This window comes from Hemiscyllium ocellatum, chromosome 32 (genome assembly GCF_020745735.1).
Source record: "Hemiscyllium ocellatum isolate sHemOce1 chromosome 32, sHemOce1.pat.X.cur, whole genome shotgun sequence".
In the NCBI taxonomy this organism is placed as follows: Eukaryota; Metazoa; Chordata; class Chondrichthyes; order Orectolobiformes; family Hemiscylliidae; genus Hemiscyllium; species Hemiscyllium ocellatum.
Window position 1 is genome coordinate 30,929,298 of NC_083432.1, and position 15,763 is coordinate 30,945,060.

General features: G+C 40.7%; 1 protein-coding gene across 1 annotated transcript; it reads left to right on the plus strand.

Annotated features, from left to right (window-relative positions):
- The first annotated feature begins 3,330 nt into the window (after positions 1 to 3,330).
- On the plus strand, positions 3,331 to 14,754 carry tmem101 (transmembrane protein 101). Its single transcript, XM_060848890.1, has 4 exons — positions 3,331 to 3,473; positions 5,650 to 5,830; positions 12,169 to 12,315; positions 12,802 to 14,754. Exons 1-4 carry the CDS (start codon positions 3,343 to 3,345, stop codon positions 13,108 to 13,110), a joined length of 768 nt encoding a protein of 255 aa, XP_060704873.1. The 5' UTR covers positions 3,331 to 3,342; the 3' UTR covers positions 13,111 to 14,754.
- The last annotated feature ends 1,009 nt before the right edge of the window (positions 14,755 to 15,763 follow it).

Genomic DNA, 15,763 nt, shown 5'->3' on the forward strand with positions numbered 1-15,763 from the left:
ACACCAGACGGCCTCCTTCTTTAGAGACCGCAATTTCCCTTCCCAAGTGGTTAAAGATGCCCTCCAACGCATCTCGTCCACATCCCGCACCTCAGACCTCACCCCTTCAACCGTAACAAGGACAGAACACTCCTGGTGCTCACCTTCCACCCTACCATCCTTTACATAAACCAAATCATCTGCCAACATTTTTGCCACCTCCAAACAGACCCCACCACCAGGGATATATTTCCCACCCCACTCCTTTCCACCTTCCTTCTGTTTCCTCTGTGACTACCTGGTCAGGTCCACGCCCCTTTCCCCCCCACCCCAACAACCCAGCCTCCCATCCTGGCACCTTCCCCTACCACCGTAGGAATTGCAAAACCTGTGCCCACACCTCCTCCCTCACCTCCATCCAAGGCCCTAAAGGAGCCTTCCACATCCATCAAAGTTTTACCTGCACATCCACCAATATCATTTGTTGTATCCGTTGCTCCCGCTGTAATCTCCTCTACATTGGGGAGAATGGATGCCTCCTAGCAGAGCGCTTTAGGGAACATCTCCGGAACACCCGCACCAATCAACCACACCGCCCTGTGGCCCGACATTTCAACTCCCCCTCCCACTCGGCCGAGGACATGGAGGTACTGGGCCTCCTTCACCGCCGTTCCCTCACCAGACGCCTGGAGGAAGAACACCTCATCTTCCGCCTCAGAACACTTCAACCCCAGGACATCAATGTGTACTTCAACAGTTCCTTCATTCCCCTTCCCCACCTCACCCCAGTTCCAAACTTCCAGCTCAGCACTGTCCCCATGACTTGTCCTACCTGCCTATCTTCTTTTCCACTTATCCACTCCACCATCCCCCTGACCTATCACCTTCATCCCCTCCCCCACTCACCTACTGTACTCTATGCTACTTTCTCCCCACTCCCACCCTCCTCCCACTTATTTCTCCATCCTTCAGGCTCTCTGCTGTATTCCTGATAAAGGGCTTTTGCCTGAAATATCGATTTTACTGCTCCTTCGATGCTGCCTGAACTGTGCTATTCTAGCACCACTAATCCAGAAGCTGGTCTCCAGCATCTGCAGTCATTGTTTTTACCACACATGTTTCTGACTTTGAAGGAATGATATAGCATTATTGCTCCATGTTGCTGGGTCAAAAATCTGGAATTCTCGTTCTAACAATACTGTGGGTGTAACTACAGCCGGTGGATTGCAGAAATTCAAGAAGGCACTCACCATCTTCTCAAAGATATCTCATGCTGGCCTTGCTTGTGACCCTAATATTCTATGAAAAGAAGGAATTGCGCTAAATTGGACCAGAGGTTAATTTAAGTCTGATTTGGCAAATCAGGGCAGGACTTCTACACTTAATGGCAAGGTCCGAGGGAGTGTTGCTGACCAAAGAGACCTTGGAGTGCAGGTTCATAGTTACTTGAAGGTGGGGTCACCGGTAGATAGGATAGTGTAGAAGGTGTTTGGTACGCCTTCCTTTATTGGTCCGAGCATTGAGTATAGGAATTGGGAGGTCATGTTGCGGCTGTACAGGACATTGGTTCGACCACTTTTCGAATAACATGGGCAATTCTGGTCTCCCTGCTCCAGGAAGGACGTTGTGAAACCTGAAAGGGATTAGAAAAGATTTACAAGGATGTTGCCAGGGTTGGACGGTTTGAATTATTGGGAGAGACTGAATAGTCTGAGGCTGTTTTCACTGAAGCATTGGAGGCTGACTTATAGAGGTTTATAAAATCATGTGGGGCATGGATAGACTAAATGGACAAGGTCTTTTCCCTGGGGTGCGGGAGTCCAGAACTAGAGGGCATAGGTTTAGTCTGAGAGGGGAAACATATAGAAGGGACCTAAGGGGCAACTTTTTCACTGAGAGTGGTGCAAGTATGGAGTGTGCTGCCAGTGGAAATGGTGGAGGCTGGTACAATTACAACATTTAAAAGTCATGATTTGGAGATGCCTGTATTGGACAGAGGTGTATAAAGTTAAAAATCACACAACACCAGGTTATAGTCCGACAGGTTTATTTGGAAGCACTGGCTTTTGGTTCATTAGGACAACCACCTGATGAAGGAACAGCACTTCGAAAGCTAATGCTTCCAAATAAACCTGTTGGACTATAACCTGGTGTTGTGTAATTTTTAACATTTAAAAGGCATCTGAATGGATATATGAATAGGAAGGGTTTAGATGGATATGGGCTAAGTGCTGGCAAATGGGACTAGATTAGGTTAGGATATCTGGTCAACATAGACGAGTTGGACTGAAGGGTCTGTTTCCTTGCTATACATTTCTATGATTCTACTATTGTATTTGCATGATCTCTGTTATTTCAACCATCTCTTCAAATTATTTCATCCAAAAAGGAAATAAATAGTTAAAAATCACACAACACCAGGTTATAGTCCAACAGGTTTAATTGGAAGCACTAGCTTTCAGAGCGACGCTCCTTCGTCAGGTGAGCGTCGGTCCGAAATCTAATGTGCTTCCAATTAAACCTGTTGGATTATAACCTGGTGTTGTGTGATTTTTTAACTTTGTACGCCCCAGTCCAACACCGGCATCTCCAAAATCAGGAAATAAATAGGCTTTGTACGTCCTTAAGGTGAGTTCAGACATGGTTTGTTTTGAAGGTAAGCCTGGAAAAGGGAGATTTTGTTTTGTAGAAAATACAGGATTGAATTTGACCAAAAATTAGGCAAGTGACTATTTGAGGGAATTCCATGGAGTGTTTCACTCCATGATCTCCAGTGAGTTCTCTCATGTGATTTTGTGCTACACATTTGCTTTCTTCTTCTAAATCTTTAATATATTTCAAATTTGCAGTCCCAGCATTGATCCCTTTGGAATCTAACTGGTTACAGTTTGTCAACCTGACAAAGAACCACTTATCCCTACTGCTTCCTGCCCATGGGCTAATTCTTTATCCATGCCAATAATATAACTTCTAACACAAGGGGCTTTATTTTATAATTCAAGCTTTTGTGAGTTACATTGTTGAACACTTTCTGGAAATCTAATGTCCCTATTTAATTTGTGATCTCAGTAGTTTGTAGGTTGAAAGAGCATTAAATCAAATTGAAGCTTCTGTGATGAGGGAACTAATAGCCAGAAAGACTGATCACAACCTGGGTTTATTTATTTTAAAATGGTAACATATACGGGTTATATTGAAAAATAAATTGTGCAAGATTTAATCAGTGAGTCTAGAATATTTAAAAGTTTAGGATTCAGTCTCAGGAGCAAGGGGACTGTGGAGTCTGGGAGGGAGTGGGAACCTGTCTCCAGTAGCCGGGTTTCCAGCCGGAGCTGTTTAGTGGTCGGGCCGGGTCGGGAAGTAATGGCGCTGGAGGTTCGCAGGCGGCTCTTTAAAATCCTCATGCGCTTCGGCGCCATCATCCTGACCCGCTTCCCGTTCTGGAACTGCTTCAGCATGTTGATGCTGTTCGCGGAGCGGGCCGACCAGCGCAGGTGAGTGAGGGGGAGGAATGGAGTGAGGGGGGAAGGGGCTAAAATAAACAACAACTTCTCTATCACCCAGTCCCGTTTCATTAAGACTCTTCAGCGGGAGGTCACACTTGTTTTAACGCGCGGTAGAAGAGGTGTACCTGTGGTGCAAGTACCATCAAAGGCTGGCCCTCCGGGTGCAGTGCTGCACTGTCGCAGATGCCATTTGACTGTGGGCCCCACCCGCTGGAAAGCATTTCGTGGCACTATTTTGTCCGTCAACATCCCCAAAGCGTTATCTGGTCGTTATCACTTCGCCGGATATTTATAAAGTTTGTGTGCATTATTTGCCCTGTTACTTGCTTTACAACAGTGCCTATACCTCCCAAGTACTTCATTGCCTCTAAAACCCTTTCAGACAGCCAGTGGAGCAGCATGGCGCCATATAAACGGACTTGGAGAAACAAACCACTGGGGGCAAAAGCGAAATGTTATGGATGCTGAAAATGCTCAGCAGCAGGACTAAAGTAATGTCTCAGCTTGATGGCCCTGTGCCAGAAATTGCTTGGGGAGCATGGCATTCTCTATTTCAAACAACACCAAAGAACAGGAAATTTCTGCAAAAGTTGAGATTGTTTGTTCAACAACCTCCATTCAACCTAAAAGACTTTTCCAAAAAAATGCCATCAGTTTGCTTCAAAATATTTTGTAGTCATGGCAACTGGAAGCTATGAAGATCTGTCCTAATATATAATGTTGCTTGCTGCTAAATTGTTTTGGATAACACAGCTGTGAAAGGCCTGGCAATGTTTGTGTCAAGAGGCTTAATAAATGCAGGATCTTGCTGAAGAAAATTAATACTCACTTGAAAGTATGTGTATGTTAACTAAAATGACCAGAATGGTGTTGCTAGTTTACAATGAATTAGTTACCTTGAGTGGAGAGATAGAAAGGATGAAAATGTCCTTTTGTTTGTGGAGGAGAAAGATTAACTGAGGTTCCTGCTTTTCTTTTGTCTTTTATTGGCTTTTTACTAGAAGGTTTCTTTATGGTAATGCTTTCTGACAATAGATACCATTTATTATCTGCTAACACCCTATTATAGTAGTCTTGTGTGAAGAATATTTACTTGTGTAAAGAATTACTACTTGTTTGATTGGACCTGTCAGTATTTATGGAATTGTAGCTCCTCATGACTCAGGCCAATTGTGAAAGAGGTTGAAATTATGACAGAAGTCAAAATTATGAAAGTCTGCAAAATAGATACTCTAGTTATGAAAACTTGAGATTTATTGGGAAGCTACCATATTTCTTAATGGGCAATGGATAAGGTTAGCAAACTGAAAGATATTAATTTAATATTGTTCTTGACATTTTGCAATATAGATTTCTAAAAATTGGCCACAGCTTAAATTATTGAATGTAAAATGCCTCTTCATTTTTTTTTAGGTCAACTATTAGTAGCTTGTGCAGCACCTGCACAAGAATAGCAAATTCCATTGGGGGAGAGCTTGTCTCAATCCTCAGAAGAGTAAAAAGTGAGGTCTGTAGATGCTGGAGATCAGAGCTGAAAATGTGTTGCTGGTTAAAGCACAGCAGGTTAGGCAGCATCCAAGGAACAGGAAATTCGACGTTTCGGGCCAGAGCCCTTCATCCTGATGAAGGGCTCTGGCCCGAAACGTCGAATTTCCTGTTCCTTGGATGCTGCCTAACCTGCTGTGCTTTAACCAGCAACACATTTTCAGCTCAATCCTCAGAAGAACAAGACTGAGATAATACTTTCTCATTACACTGAGTTAGAAATAGATTGCTTACAACTGGCTTCCAGGAGCACAGAAATTTTGATATCATCTACTTAATATGGAGAAGCTGGCTGCCAGGTTCTGACAGTAAGATTATTTTGCCTCATTCCTGGCCATCATCTGAGATTGGTTTGCATTGCACTTTCAAGGAGTTTTATTACTCCTTTGCTGCCTAAGGTCTCAGAGAGTTGTAGTTTTTAACAAGTATACTTAGTACTAGTTTGATATTTGCCAGAATAAATTTCAATCTATAAATATGTTTTTCCAAGGATGTTCAAGTAATTGCTTTTTAAAAAATTTCCTGCTAAGGATTTCAAGAATTACGTTGTAATCAACTAATCTATGTATACGTTTACTGATTCTCCACTGAAATTGATAGCCTTGTGCCATCTCTTTAGGAAGCCAGATATTCCAGTGCCATACCTCTATTTTGATATGGGTGCTGCAGTGATTTGTGCCAGTTTCATGTCTTTTGGAGTGAAGAGAAGGTGGTTTGCTTTGGGGGCTGCCCTCCAATTGGCTGTTAGCACATACGCGTCATACATTGGAGAACAAGTCCATTATGGGGACTGGCTGAAGGTAAGAGAAACAAAATTGTTGATGTTCTGTGGGATCTGGTTAAATGTAAAATCCTGCTCCAAGTACAGTCAGTTCTGATATAACGTGTTAGTTCTATTCCTTTGTGATCCCGTGTTATAAGAAAATGGCGTAATAGCGGTGCCATTTAAACTAATGGTCTGGGAACCATTATACCACATATTGATAAGAAATGCTGACATTCTACAAATAATGGTCTATATTCTTCAACCGTGTTATAGCCAATTTAAGTTGAAGAAATGCGCGTTATAGCAGAACCAACTGTACGTTTTGGCTTTTGCACCACTTTATAGTGGCTGGCGCTTAGCAGTTTTTACATTCTAATTTAATCCTGCCACATATCTTAATGTGTGAATAATGATCTGTAGTTTATAGCTGTAAAGTTTCATTTTGCTCCTTGACTCTTTACTTGCAAGATGATTCAAGACTGTAATTTGTGCGACTGTTCAAACTAGGGGCTACTTACATTAACTTAGCACAACACAAGGATCGTATCCTTATTGTGACCCTTGCCCAGGGTGGTTTTGATGTTCACAGACCTGGGTAACAGGGATATATTACATGCCAAAGTGTGCATTTGCCTTAAAAGTACATTTGGCTACTATATCATTATTGTACAGAGCAGTGCAATTCTGAACTCGGTGATAATCTATCCACTCAAAGTGATACACTTTTGTGAAACAATTTGTTTAAATCAGAATGCGGTTTACATTGAAATTATTTTAATTTCAAATTTTATGCGTGAGCATGGCAAGCAGCTGATTCTGTTTTGGTGAATATAGATAAGGCAAATAGACAAGGTCTTTGCCCTGGGGTGGGGTGTGTCCAGAACCAGAGGGACTAGGTTTGGGGGGGGGGGGGGGGAGGGGGTGGAATTTGAAAGGGACCTAAGGGGAAACATTTTTTTCAAACAAGGGGTGCTGTGTGTATGGAATGAGCTGCCAGAGGTAGTGGTGGAAACTGGTATAATTAAAACATTTAAAAGGCATCTGGATGGATATGTGAATAGGAAGGGTTTAGAGGGATATGGGCCAAGTGCTCGTAAATGGGACTAGATTAAGTTAGGATATCTGGTCAGCATGGATGAGTTGGACCAAAGAGTCTGTTTCTGTGCTGTATATCTCTATGACTCTATATTAATGGCGTTTATTTGTGTTTTAAAAGATCTTGAAGTTGATTTTTTATGTTCTTGTCAATAGGCTTGTGATTTTATGATACTTGTACAAATATTTCTGTATTTTATTCTCCGTTTCCTTTCATAGCCACCCGACTCTTGCATCTTGAACTATAGTGGAGAGGTAGTGACTGTGGGATCTCTATACTCCTCAAGAGATTCACTTGATCTTAGCTGTCTATACCTGACATATACCCCCTTTTTGTTTCTTGACCAGAGCCTCAAAATGTTTAGTCATCCACTGTTCTCTTTCTTATTCCAGCCTTGCCCTTCATTCTAACAGGAGCATACTGTCTCTGAACTTTGTTATCTCACCTTTGTAAACCTCCACCTTACAGTCATCTCTTTACCTGCGAGCAACCTACTCTGATCAACTTTTAAAAGTTTCTGTCTAATACCCTGCTTAAAACTTAAACTTTTTATACTCGGAATATCCTTTTCCATAACTATTTTAAAACTAGTGGAATTATGGTCACTTGTCCCAAAGCGCTCTGCCACTAACACCTCAGTCACTTGCGCTGTCTTATTTCCCAAGAGAAGGTCGAGTTTTGCTACCTCACCAGTAGGTATATCTACATATTGATAAAGATCGTTTTCATGAACACTAATTCTTCCCCATCAAGCCTTTAATACTATGGCAGAATCCAGACTATGTTTGGAAAGTTAAAATCACCCACTATTACAGCCCTGTTATTCTGACAGATATCTGAGACCTCCCTATATATTTACTCCTCAGTTTCCTAGCGACTGTCCGGGGGCCTATCCCATCAAGGTGATCATTCCCTTCTTATTTCTCAGTTCCACCCGTGTAGCTTCACTGGATGATCTCTCAGGAATATCCCCTCTCAGTGGAGACTGTTATGTTTTCACTAATCAGAAATGCCAATTCCCCCTTCACTCTTGCCTCCTTTTCTGTTCTTCCTATAGTATCTATACCCTGGAAGGGTGAGATGCCAGTCCTGTCACTCCCTCAACCATAGTTCTGAAATAGCTGTGATATCCCAGTTCCATGTTCCCGCCTATCCCCTGAGTTCATCTGCCTTACTTGTCAAGCCTCTTGCATTGAAATAAATAAATACAGTTTAATTCTTCTTGTTTTTACCTCGTTCTCTGCTGTATTCTTGCCTGTCTTAATTATTTAACCTGCTCCCATTAACTTACCTCAAAATTCTCTCTCTTTCACTACTGCTTAGAATTCTACCCCCAACCATTCTAGTGTAAGGCTACCTGAGTAACAATAGCAAGCATTAACAGGTGATATCCCAAAAATTCAAGAGTTTCGGGAGCAGAGCTGAATGTGGTGGCCATCACCAAGGAGAAGGTGCTAGTAAAACTGAACCACCTGAAGGTGGATGGATCACCTGGACCAGATGGATTACACCCCAGAGTTCTAAAGAAGATAGCTGAAAAGATAGTGGAGACATTAGTAGTGATCTTTCAGGAATTACTAGAGTCAAGAAAGGTCCCAGAACACTAGAAAATTGTTAACGTGACACACCTGTTTAAAGAGGGAGTAAGGGAAAAGGCAGAAAATTACAGGCTGATCTGCCTAACCTCGGTTGTGGGTAAGATTTGAGTCCATTGTGAAGGATGAGACTTCTGAATACTTGTAAGTGTTTGATAAACTAGGGCAAAGTCAGCATGGTTTCATCTAGGGTGGGGGGGCGGATGTCGTGCTTGGAAAATCTGCCAGTAGAATTCTTTTTAGGAAGTAACGAGCAGGTTAGACCAAGTAGAGCCATGGGATGTTATCCACCTGGACTACAGTAATGCCTTTGACAAGGTGTGGCACAGGAGGCTCCTGAATAAGATAAGGACCCATGGTGTTAGAGGCAAAGTACTAGCATGAATAGAAGCGTGGCAGTCTGGCAGAAAACAGAGAGTGGGGATGAAAGGGTCTTTGTCAACTGCTGCAACTGCTCCAAGATGTCCTTGACCCTCGCCCCAAGGAGACAACGCACCGTCCTGAAGTTTTGCACACAGTTGCAGATGCATCTGCCTATGCCCCTGATTGGAGAGTCCCCTATCACAATTGCGCATTTGAGTCTTCCTACGTCACCTGACAGTCACCTGACTGTGTACCTGTAGTCTGACCACTTCTCTGAAGCTACTATCCATCACACGCTGTGCCTCCTGTATGCTCCTCAGTGACTCTAACTGGCTCTGCAGCCGGTCCAAATGGTCTGATTTGACTAGCATCCAAACCCATATATCGTCTCTGGGGCAGGTGACTGTTCCCTGATTTCTCTCCTATGACAGGAAGAGCATACCACTCCAGTGACTGCCTTCTTTGTCCTTTCAACAGTTTGCAAATGTAAACTTGCCTCAAATCCCAGCATTTGCATGTTCTTGCTACTCGTGCTTGGTGCTGGAAGAACTTAATGCCTATCTTCTATGTTATAAGACCTGCAAGAAACAGGTCTAAATACAATCTTTTAAAATCACTCCTTCCCTGACCCACAGTTTTAGATTTTTAAATTCATCACTTAACTCCTAGAATTTAAAACTTGCTGATCAGGATCGTAAAAGAAAAAAACGCCTCCTGAGATCCACTGTCAGACAGCAATTCTTGGTATTCATTCAGACCCCCCAGCTCTAATCTCTGCCTCCTGGCTTCGGCCTTTGAAGAGATGACGGCTCCAGGTTCCATTGTGATACTACCCCTTCCACAGCTAAAGACATTCCTTCTCAGAAACATTTTTGAGGTCTCTCAGGGCAGCTCCCTCCTAATAGTATAATACTGTTTTCCCACAGCTGGATCTGCCTACTGATAACACAGGATTTATCAAGGGATGGGTATTGGGATATCTTGAGCATAATCATTCTTAAGCAATCGTATATTACAGGCAATGTTAGTTTTTGACAGCTCTCCCAATTTTGGAAGAGACCCCAGGTATTAGTCAAGAGGACTTTACAGGCTCCACAGAGCTGTGTTTGCCACTAATGCTCTTGGCACTGAGTTGGTGACAGTCTGTCCTCCTGGATTTGTTCCTTTCATACGATTTGTGAGCCCATTTGGCTTTTTGAACCTGTTCTGACATTCAGTGCGATCACCATTGATTTGCCAGTATTTCAAGTTTTACATTCCAAGTACCCCAATAACGCACTCCTAATGTCCTTGTCCAGCAAGAATCTAGCGATGTCCATCTTAAAGATACTCAATAATACTGCCTTCCGAAGTCACAAGATACTCTGAGAAAGGAAATCCTCCTCATCTTTGACCTAAAATGGCAGCCCTTAATTTTAAAACAAGGCCCTCTAGTTCTGAATTCACCTACAAGAGGAAGCATAATTTTTGTGTCCATCTTGTCAGGACCATTTGAGGATATTCAATCAAGTCGCCCATCCTTCTTTTCAGCTACAGTGAAAACAAGCTCAGCCTGTCCACCTTTTCCCATGAATTAACTTGCTTACTTGAGAATTTGTCACATTTATTTATACCTAAAATTAACTAAAATGGCCATTTCAGGGGGCTAGTCAGAGTCAACCACATCTTGATGGGTCTGGAGTCACATGTAGACCTGACCAGGTAAGGCCAACAGATTTCCTTCCTTGAAGGGTATTAGTGAACCAGATGGGTTTTAATTGGTAATTACCATTCTAAGCTGTACTGCAACAGTTGGACACAGGGTGCAGCTAATTCTGGAGCACACATTTCCAGCACTGGCTGGAATGTTGATCGGCCACAGCTTTTTCAGTATCCAGTGTCATTAGCCTTTTCTTTTATGTAATGTGGAGTAAGTTGAGTCAATTGAAGTTTGGGTATCTGTGATGCTGAGGGCTTTGGGAAAGGCCTAGATGGATCATCTACTCGACATCTGGCTGAAGATGAATGCACATCTTTGCACTGTGTGCTGGCTTTCCCTTCTTATTTAAACCAGTGTTTATCTCCCAGGGTTTCTGATGATTGTCACTAGTTACATGCCTGCCATTAGACTAGCTTTTAATTAAGTTTTTTAAAATTAGGAATTCATCTGCCATGGTGGGATTCAAAGTCACGTCCTCAACATTATTCTGAATCTCTGGATTTACCAGCCCAATGACATGACAACTACTCCGCTGTCTCTCTCACACTACTCAAATAAGCAATGAAATATGGTTCAGTGTACGTTCCTGAGTCTAAATCGATTGTGTTTCCTAGCAAACTAACTGGCAGGTGGAATTTTCAGCTCCCAATTTATGAAATTATCATAGAGGTGTGAATTAAATTATAAAATGAGACTTTCTTGACACTGACTCAGTTGCCTCATTCCAGTGTATTTTGATAGAGGTTCTTTCGATGCAAATGGTTTTGTTTATTCTCTCTTGGTCTCTTTTTGACTTGTTTCACCCTGTGGCCAGTTAATCACATCAGTCATTTTAGGTCAGTATTTGTCCTTTTTGTTTTTTTTAAAAACAATTCTAGCTGCTGAAAGTGGTTAAATATAACAGTCAGATGATGGCAGTTAAAATTGTTAGTTCATGTTTACTATTGTCATACAATTAACCATCTGGGTTAGTGAAGGAGAGAAGAGGCTTAAGGCAAGGCTGAAGTACATTGCATGATAGACTTAGACTTGTTCAATTGCCATGTACATTATATGCATTCTGTTAATCCTCTGATGAAACAGGTAAAATCAAGTATAGATGTCAATAGCCAATAGTGATAACCCAATCACCACACTTGTGTGTGCAAAAGTGGATGGTTCAGAGGCTGCTTACCAGCAATGAAGTTTTTCAGGATAATTGTACTTTGTACCAAATAATAATTGAAGTTTACTTTTTATATAATAATGCAAAGATAAGACCTTGACTTTATTTGCATCATCTGAATTTGACAAAAATTGTTGCTGTAACTATTCTGTTTCTGTCACCCAATAAACCAGGCATGTTTCACTCTAAAGTAAGATGTTAGTGGGAGGGTGAATTTCAGCTACATTTGCTTATACAAGTTGCCACATTTTTAAAAAATTATTTTGGAAGAATATGTTTGAATGGTAACTGATTTGCATCATCTAGATAGTGATCAAATTTTGATTTGAAAATATATTTTTGAGCTTGTGCAGCATTTTGCTATTTGATCACATAAATGATGACAAAGTAAAAAACAATTTATGGATCAGTTAAGTAGTAAAACTGTATAAAATAAGCATTTTGAATGTTGCAGGTGAGAATGTATTCCAGAACTATAGCTGTCATTGGAGGATTTTTGATTTTAGCAAGTGGTGCTGGTGAAGTTTATCGGCAAAAGCCACGGACCAGGTCGTTGCAGTCTACTGGGCAGGTGTTTCTTGGCATCAACCTTATTTGTGTGGTGAGTGATTAATCATCCTGACACAACCTTTAAAGTTAATTGTAAAGTTAAACATGTTTCTGTATACATTGTCAAACTGTAATGAAATTTCATTAATAACTAGTTTCTGTGTATTTCAGTATTGTATCTTATGCTGTTGGTTAGGATCCATTGACCACCAGAGTTGCACAGTAGGAGGTTACGTCTTTGAATTTGGCATGTCCATTTCGGAGTGAGAACCCTTTTCTTTTCTGAGTACAAATTTGGAGCCAGTGCAAATTGTTTATAATGTTCTGTACAATTTTTTTTCTTAGTCCCAAAAAGCTTATCAGCAGTGCAGCCTGGCGTTTGTGGTGGTAACTGAGGCTGAGTTATCAATTTCGATGACAATGTTTTAAGTTACAACCATTGCACATCTTGAGTATTAGGCGGCAAGTTTAAGTTTGTGCCGTTTCCACAATACCTTCTAAAACTTGAGATTCTAATTGTTTGGTGTTTAATCTACAGGCCTACTCCCTGCAGCACAGTAAAGAGGACCGTCTGGCCTATCTGAACCACATCATAGGAGGTGAAATTACACTCCAGTTGTTGTTTGTACTATATGCTGTACTGGCCTTGTCTTTCCTCTCTGGCTATTGTGTACGGACTGCAGCCCAGATACTGTCTGTTCTTATGCCTCTTGTAGTTCTCTTTATCGATGGCAATGTGGGCTATTGGCATCATTCCCGCCGGATTGAATTCTGGAATCAAATGAAGCTCCTTGGGCAGAATGTGGGCATTTTTGGTGCTGCTATAATTTTGGCAACAGATTGTTAATACTTTTAAACGTGGGGTTCTTTAATGCATGGCACAAATGAAGCAACTGCCTTGTACTGCTATTTATTTGACTTTTTTAAATGTATAGGTTCTTAAATATATTTTCACTATAGATCATTTTCTTGGACAGTTCTGTAGAAAACAAAACTTGTGTATGAACAATTGTTTGGATGCTGGTGAATCTCTGAGGGCCGACTTGGTGGATGTATGCTTCTATGGCAGTGCTCACTCTCTAGGTCCATATGCAGAGAAATCGAGAGCTGCTTTTGGCAGGTCAGCTTTCATGCCAGGAGTATATGTTTGGAAACGTAGCCCACTGTTTTATTGATCTCCTCCTTTTTCACTGAATTCCAATTTGAATAAATTATTAGATCTATGTGCTGCATCATGAATGATATAAAAGACCCAGAATTTGTTACAGTGTGATATCCTATGAGTGGTGAAATTTGTTGTGTATTCATTTATTCTCCTAGCAAAATAATTTTGAAAGGTTTCTCTTAGCACCGGTAAATTGACTTCTTTCCACCTTTAAAATTCCCAACACTTTTTCCTATTTCTTTCCCATCATGTCTCAGTTATTCATGCTGGCAAGCTACACTGGAAATGTGCAACTGAGGTCCCAGCTGATCTAGCTGGCAACTTCGAGACTACTTTTGTGTAAGGTCAGTGGGTTTCCTACAGAGCCAGCAGGACATTTTGAGAACATTGTTCTTTTAAATGTCAAGTTTATTTTCCACCACAATGTCACTGGTATCCCCAGCTGCACAGTTTAACAAGGCAGTGCATCCATCAGGTTCTTCAGATCTGGAGTAGCTTAAGTAGAATTGAAACTCTATCTGATCCAGAAGGATTTCTTTTTTAAAATGGCCCATTTTAGTTTTGTAGCTGTGTTGGCAGATCAATGGTGAAGCTACCAGAAAATCAGCTTTGCAGGGCAGGTCCATATTCTTCTTCACAGCAATATTAATTTTGGTTTTTAGATGTGGTGCATAGCTAATGTTCCAGGTTTTTTGCTCTTGCTAATCTTTTAGTTAATTTGTATGACTTTTTCACACTCATCTCAGATTTCTGAGTCCTTTAGGTTTTACAGCATCTGTTTCCTTTGACAAATAATAAAACAGTTCCCTGTGAAGGAAGATCAGTTTTTATTTTTAAAATATAAAACTGCATATCCTAATCTAAAAAGTTTCTTAAGAGACTGCAACCATGAAATCCTTTGTCTCCATTTTTTTTTTCAGTGAAGCAGTAATGGGAAAAGCTTTGATAAGATCGAAAAGTATTCCTCCCGAAGTATGACAAATCATTGGGAACTTTCATTAGTTTTCAGACTAACTGTAAGCTCTCTTTATTTTCCCTTTAGCATCCCTAGTTTCCCACCAAGCATATCAATGTGGAGATTGTATAGCTCTTCAAAAACATTTAGTGACCAAACAGATTCAAATTAGAATTAAAACAGTAGTACCTTAGTGAGAAAGGAGGGGATATTTTGTGTTCAGCTATATTACCATTAGGAATTTCAGAATTATTAAAATGAGTTGCGGAGTGCTGGATTTTGTCATAGTTTGTTCCTGTTAATCTTTTGAGTTTTTTTGTTAGTAAAATTCTTAGTTCTATCTTTTTCCATTGCAGTTATATTTAGCATTGCTTTTTTTCTTTCTTTATTTCTGCTTGCAGATAAGTAGTAATGGAGTTTATTCTTTAACAAATGAAATTTAACACAAAACAGCTGAAGGCCTTCTGTCCATTGTTCCATTTTAGTTTTTCATCTTTATAATCTGTTTGCAGTTGAAGAGGAAATCAAGCTATTCAAGTCCTTTTTCTTTGTTACCTGTGCAGGAATAGTGGGATTGCTCAAAGGCAAAAACCAAAAGCAACATATTTCGCAAGAAAAAATGTTGAAATAATTTTTGTGAGTTAGAGTGCTTGTGCAATGTTATGGTACTTATCACACCTGTCAGTGGTAGCAACTGGGTAATTTGCTTGGAAAGTAGGGACTGTATTGTACGTATTAAGACTACTACAGGCTTGTAGCTCATGTTTCTAAAATGTATGAAGTTTTAATATTTCAAGATTTAAAATCTTGGTGCTTTTTGAAATTGAGGTATATAAAACATAATTTATCCTTCTCTAGATTATTATGACATATTTTCCATGATTAGCCTGTTTTATATTAGGGGAGGGATATGAATCTGGATGAGCAGGATGCAATTCACTTCCTGCTATCTGTTTTGTTTGATCTGAATTGTATAAGACTACACTTCTGTTTAATGCAGCAGGGGCCAGTATTGTGCTTTAAATGCAATTATATTGTACATTTAAAGGGTTTAGACTAATACCTGATCAGAATTCATCTAGAAACTATTAATAATGAATTACTATGCTACTCCTGTTTGAATTTTTTTGATCTGAAAATGTGTTGCTGGAAAAGCTCAGCAGGTCAGGCAGCATCCAAGTGCTGCATCAGGAACCATTCCTGAAGAAGGGCTCATGCCTGAAACGTTGATTCTCCTGCTCCTTGGATGCTGCCTGACTTGCTGCGCTTTTCCAGCAACTCATCTTCAGCTCTGATCTCCAGCATCTGCAGTCCTTACTTTCTCCCTGAAATTTTTTGATCTATATTTTACAACGTAAGTGAGTCTTGCAAATGGTAGGT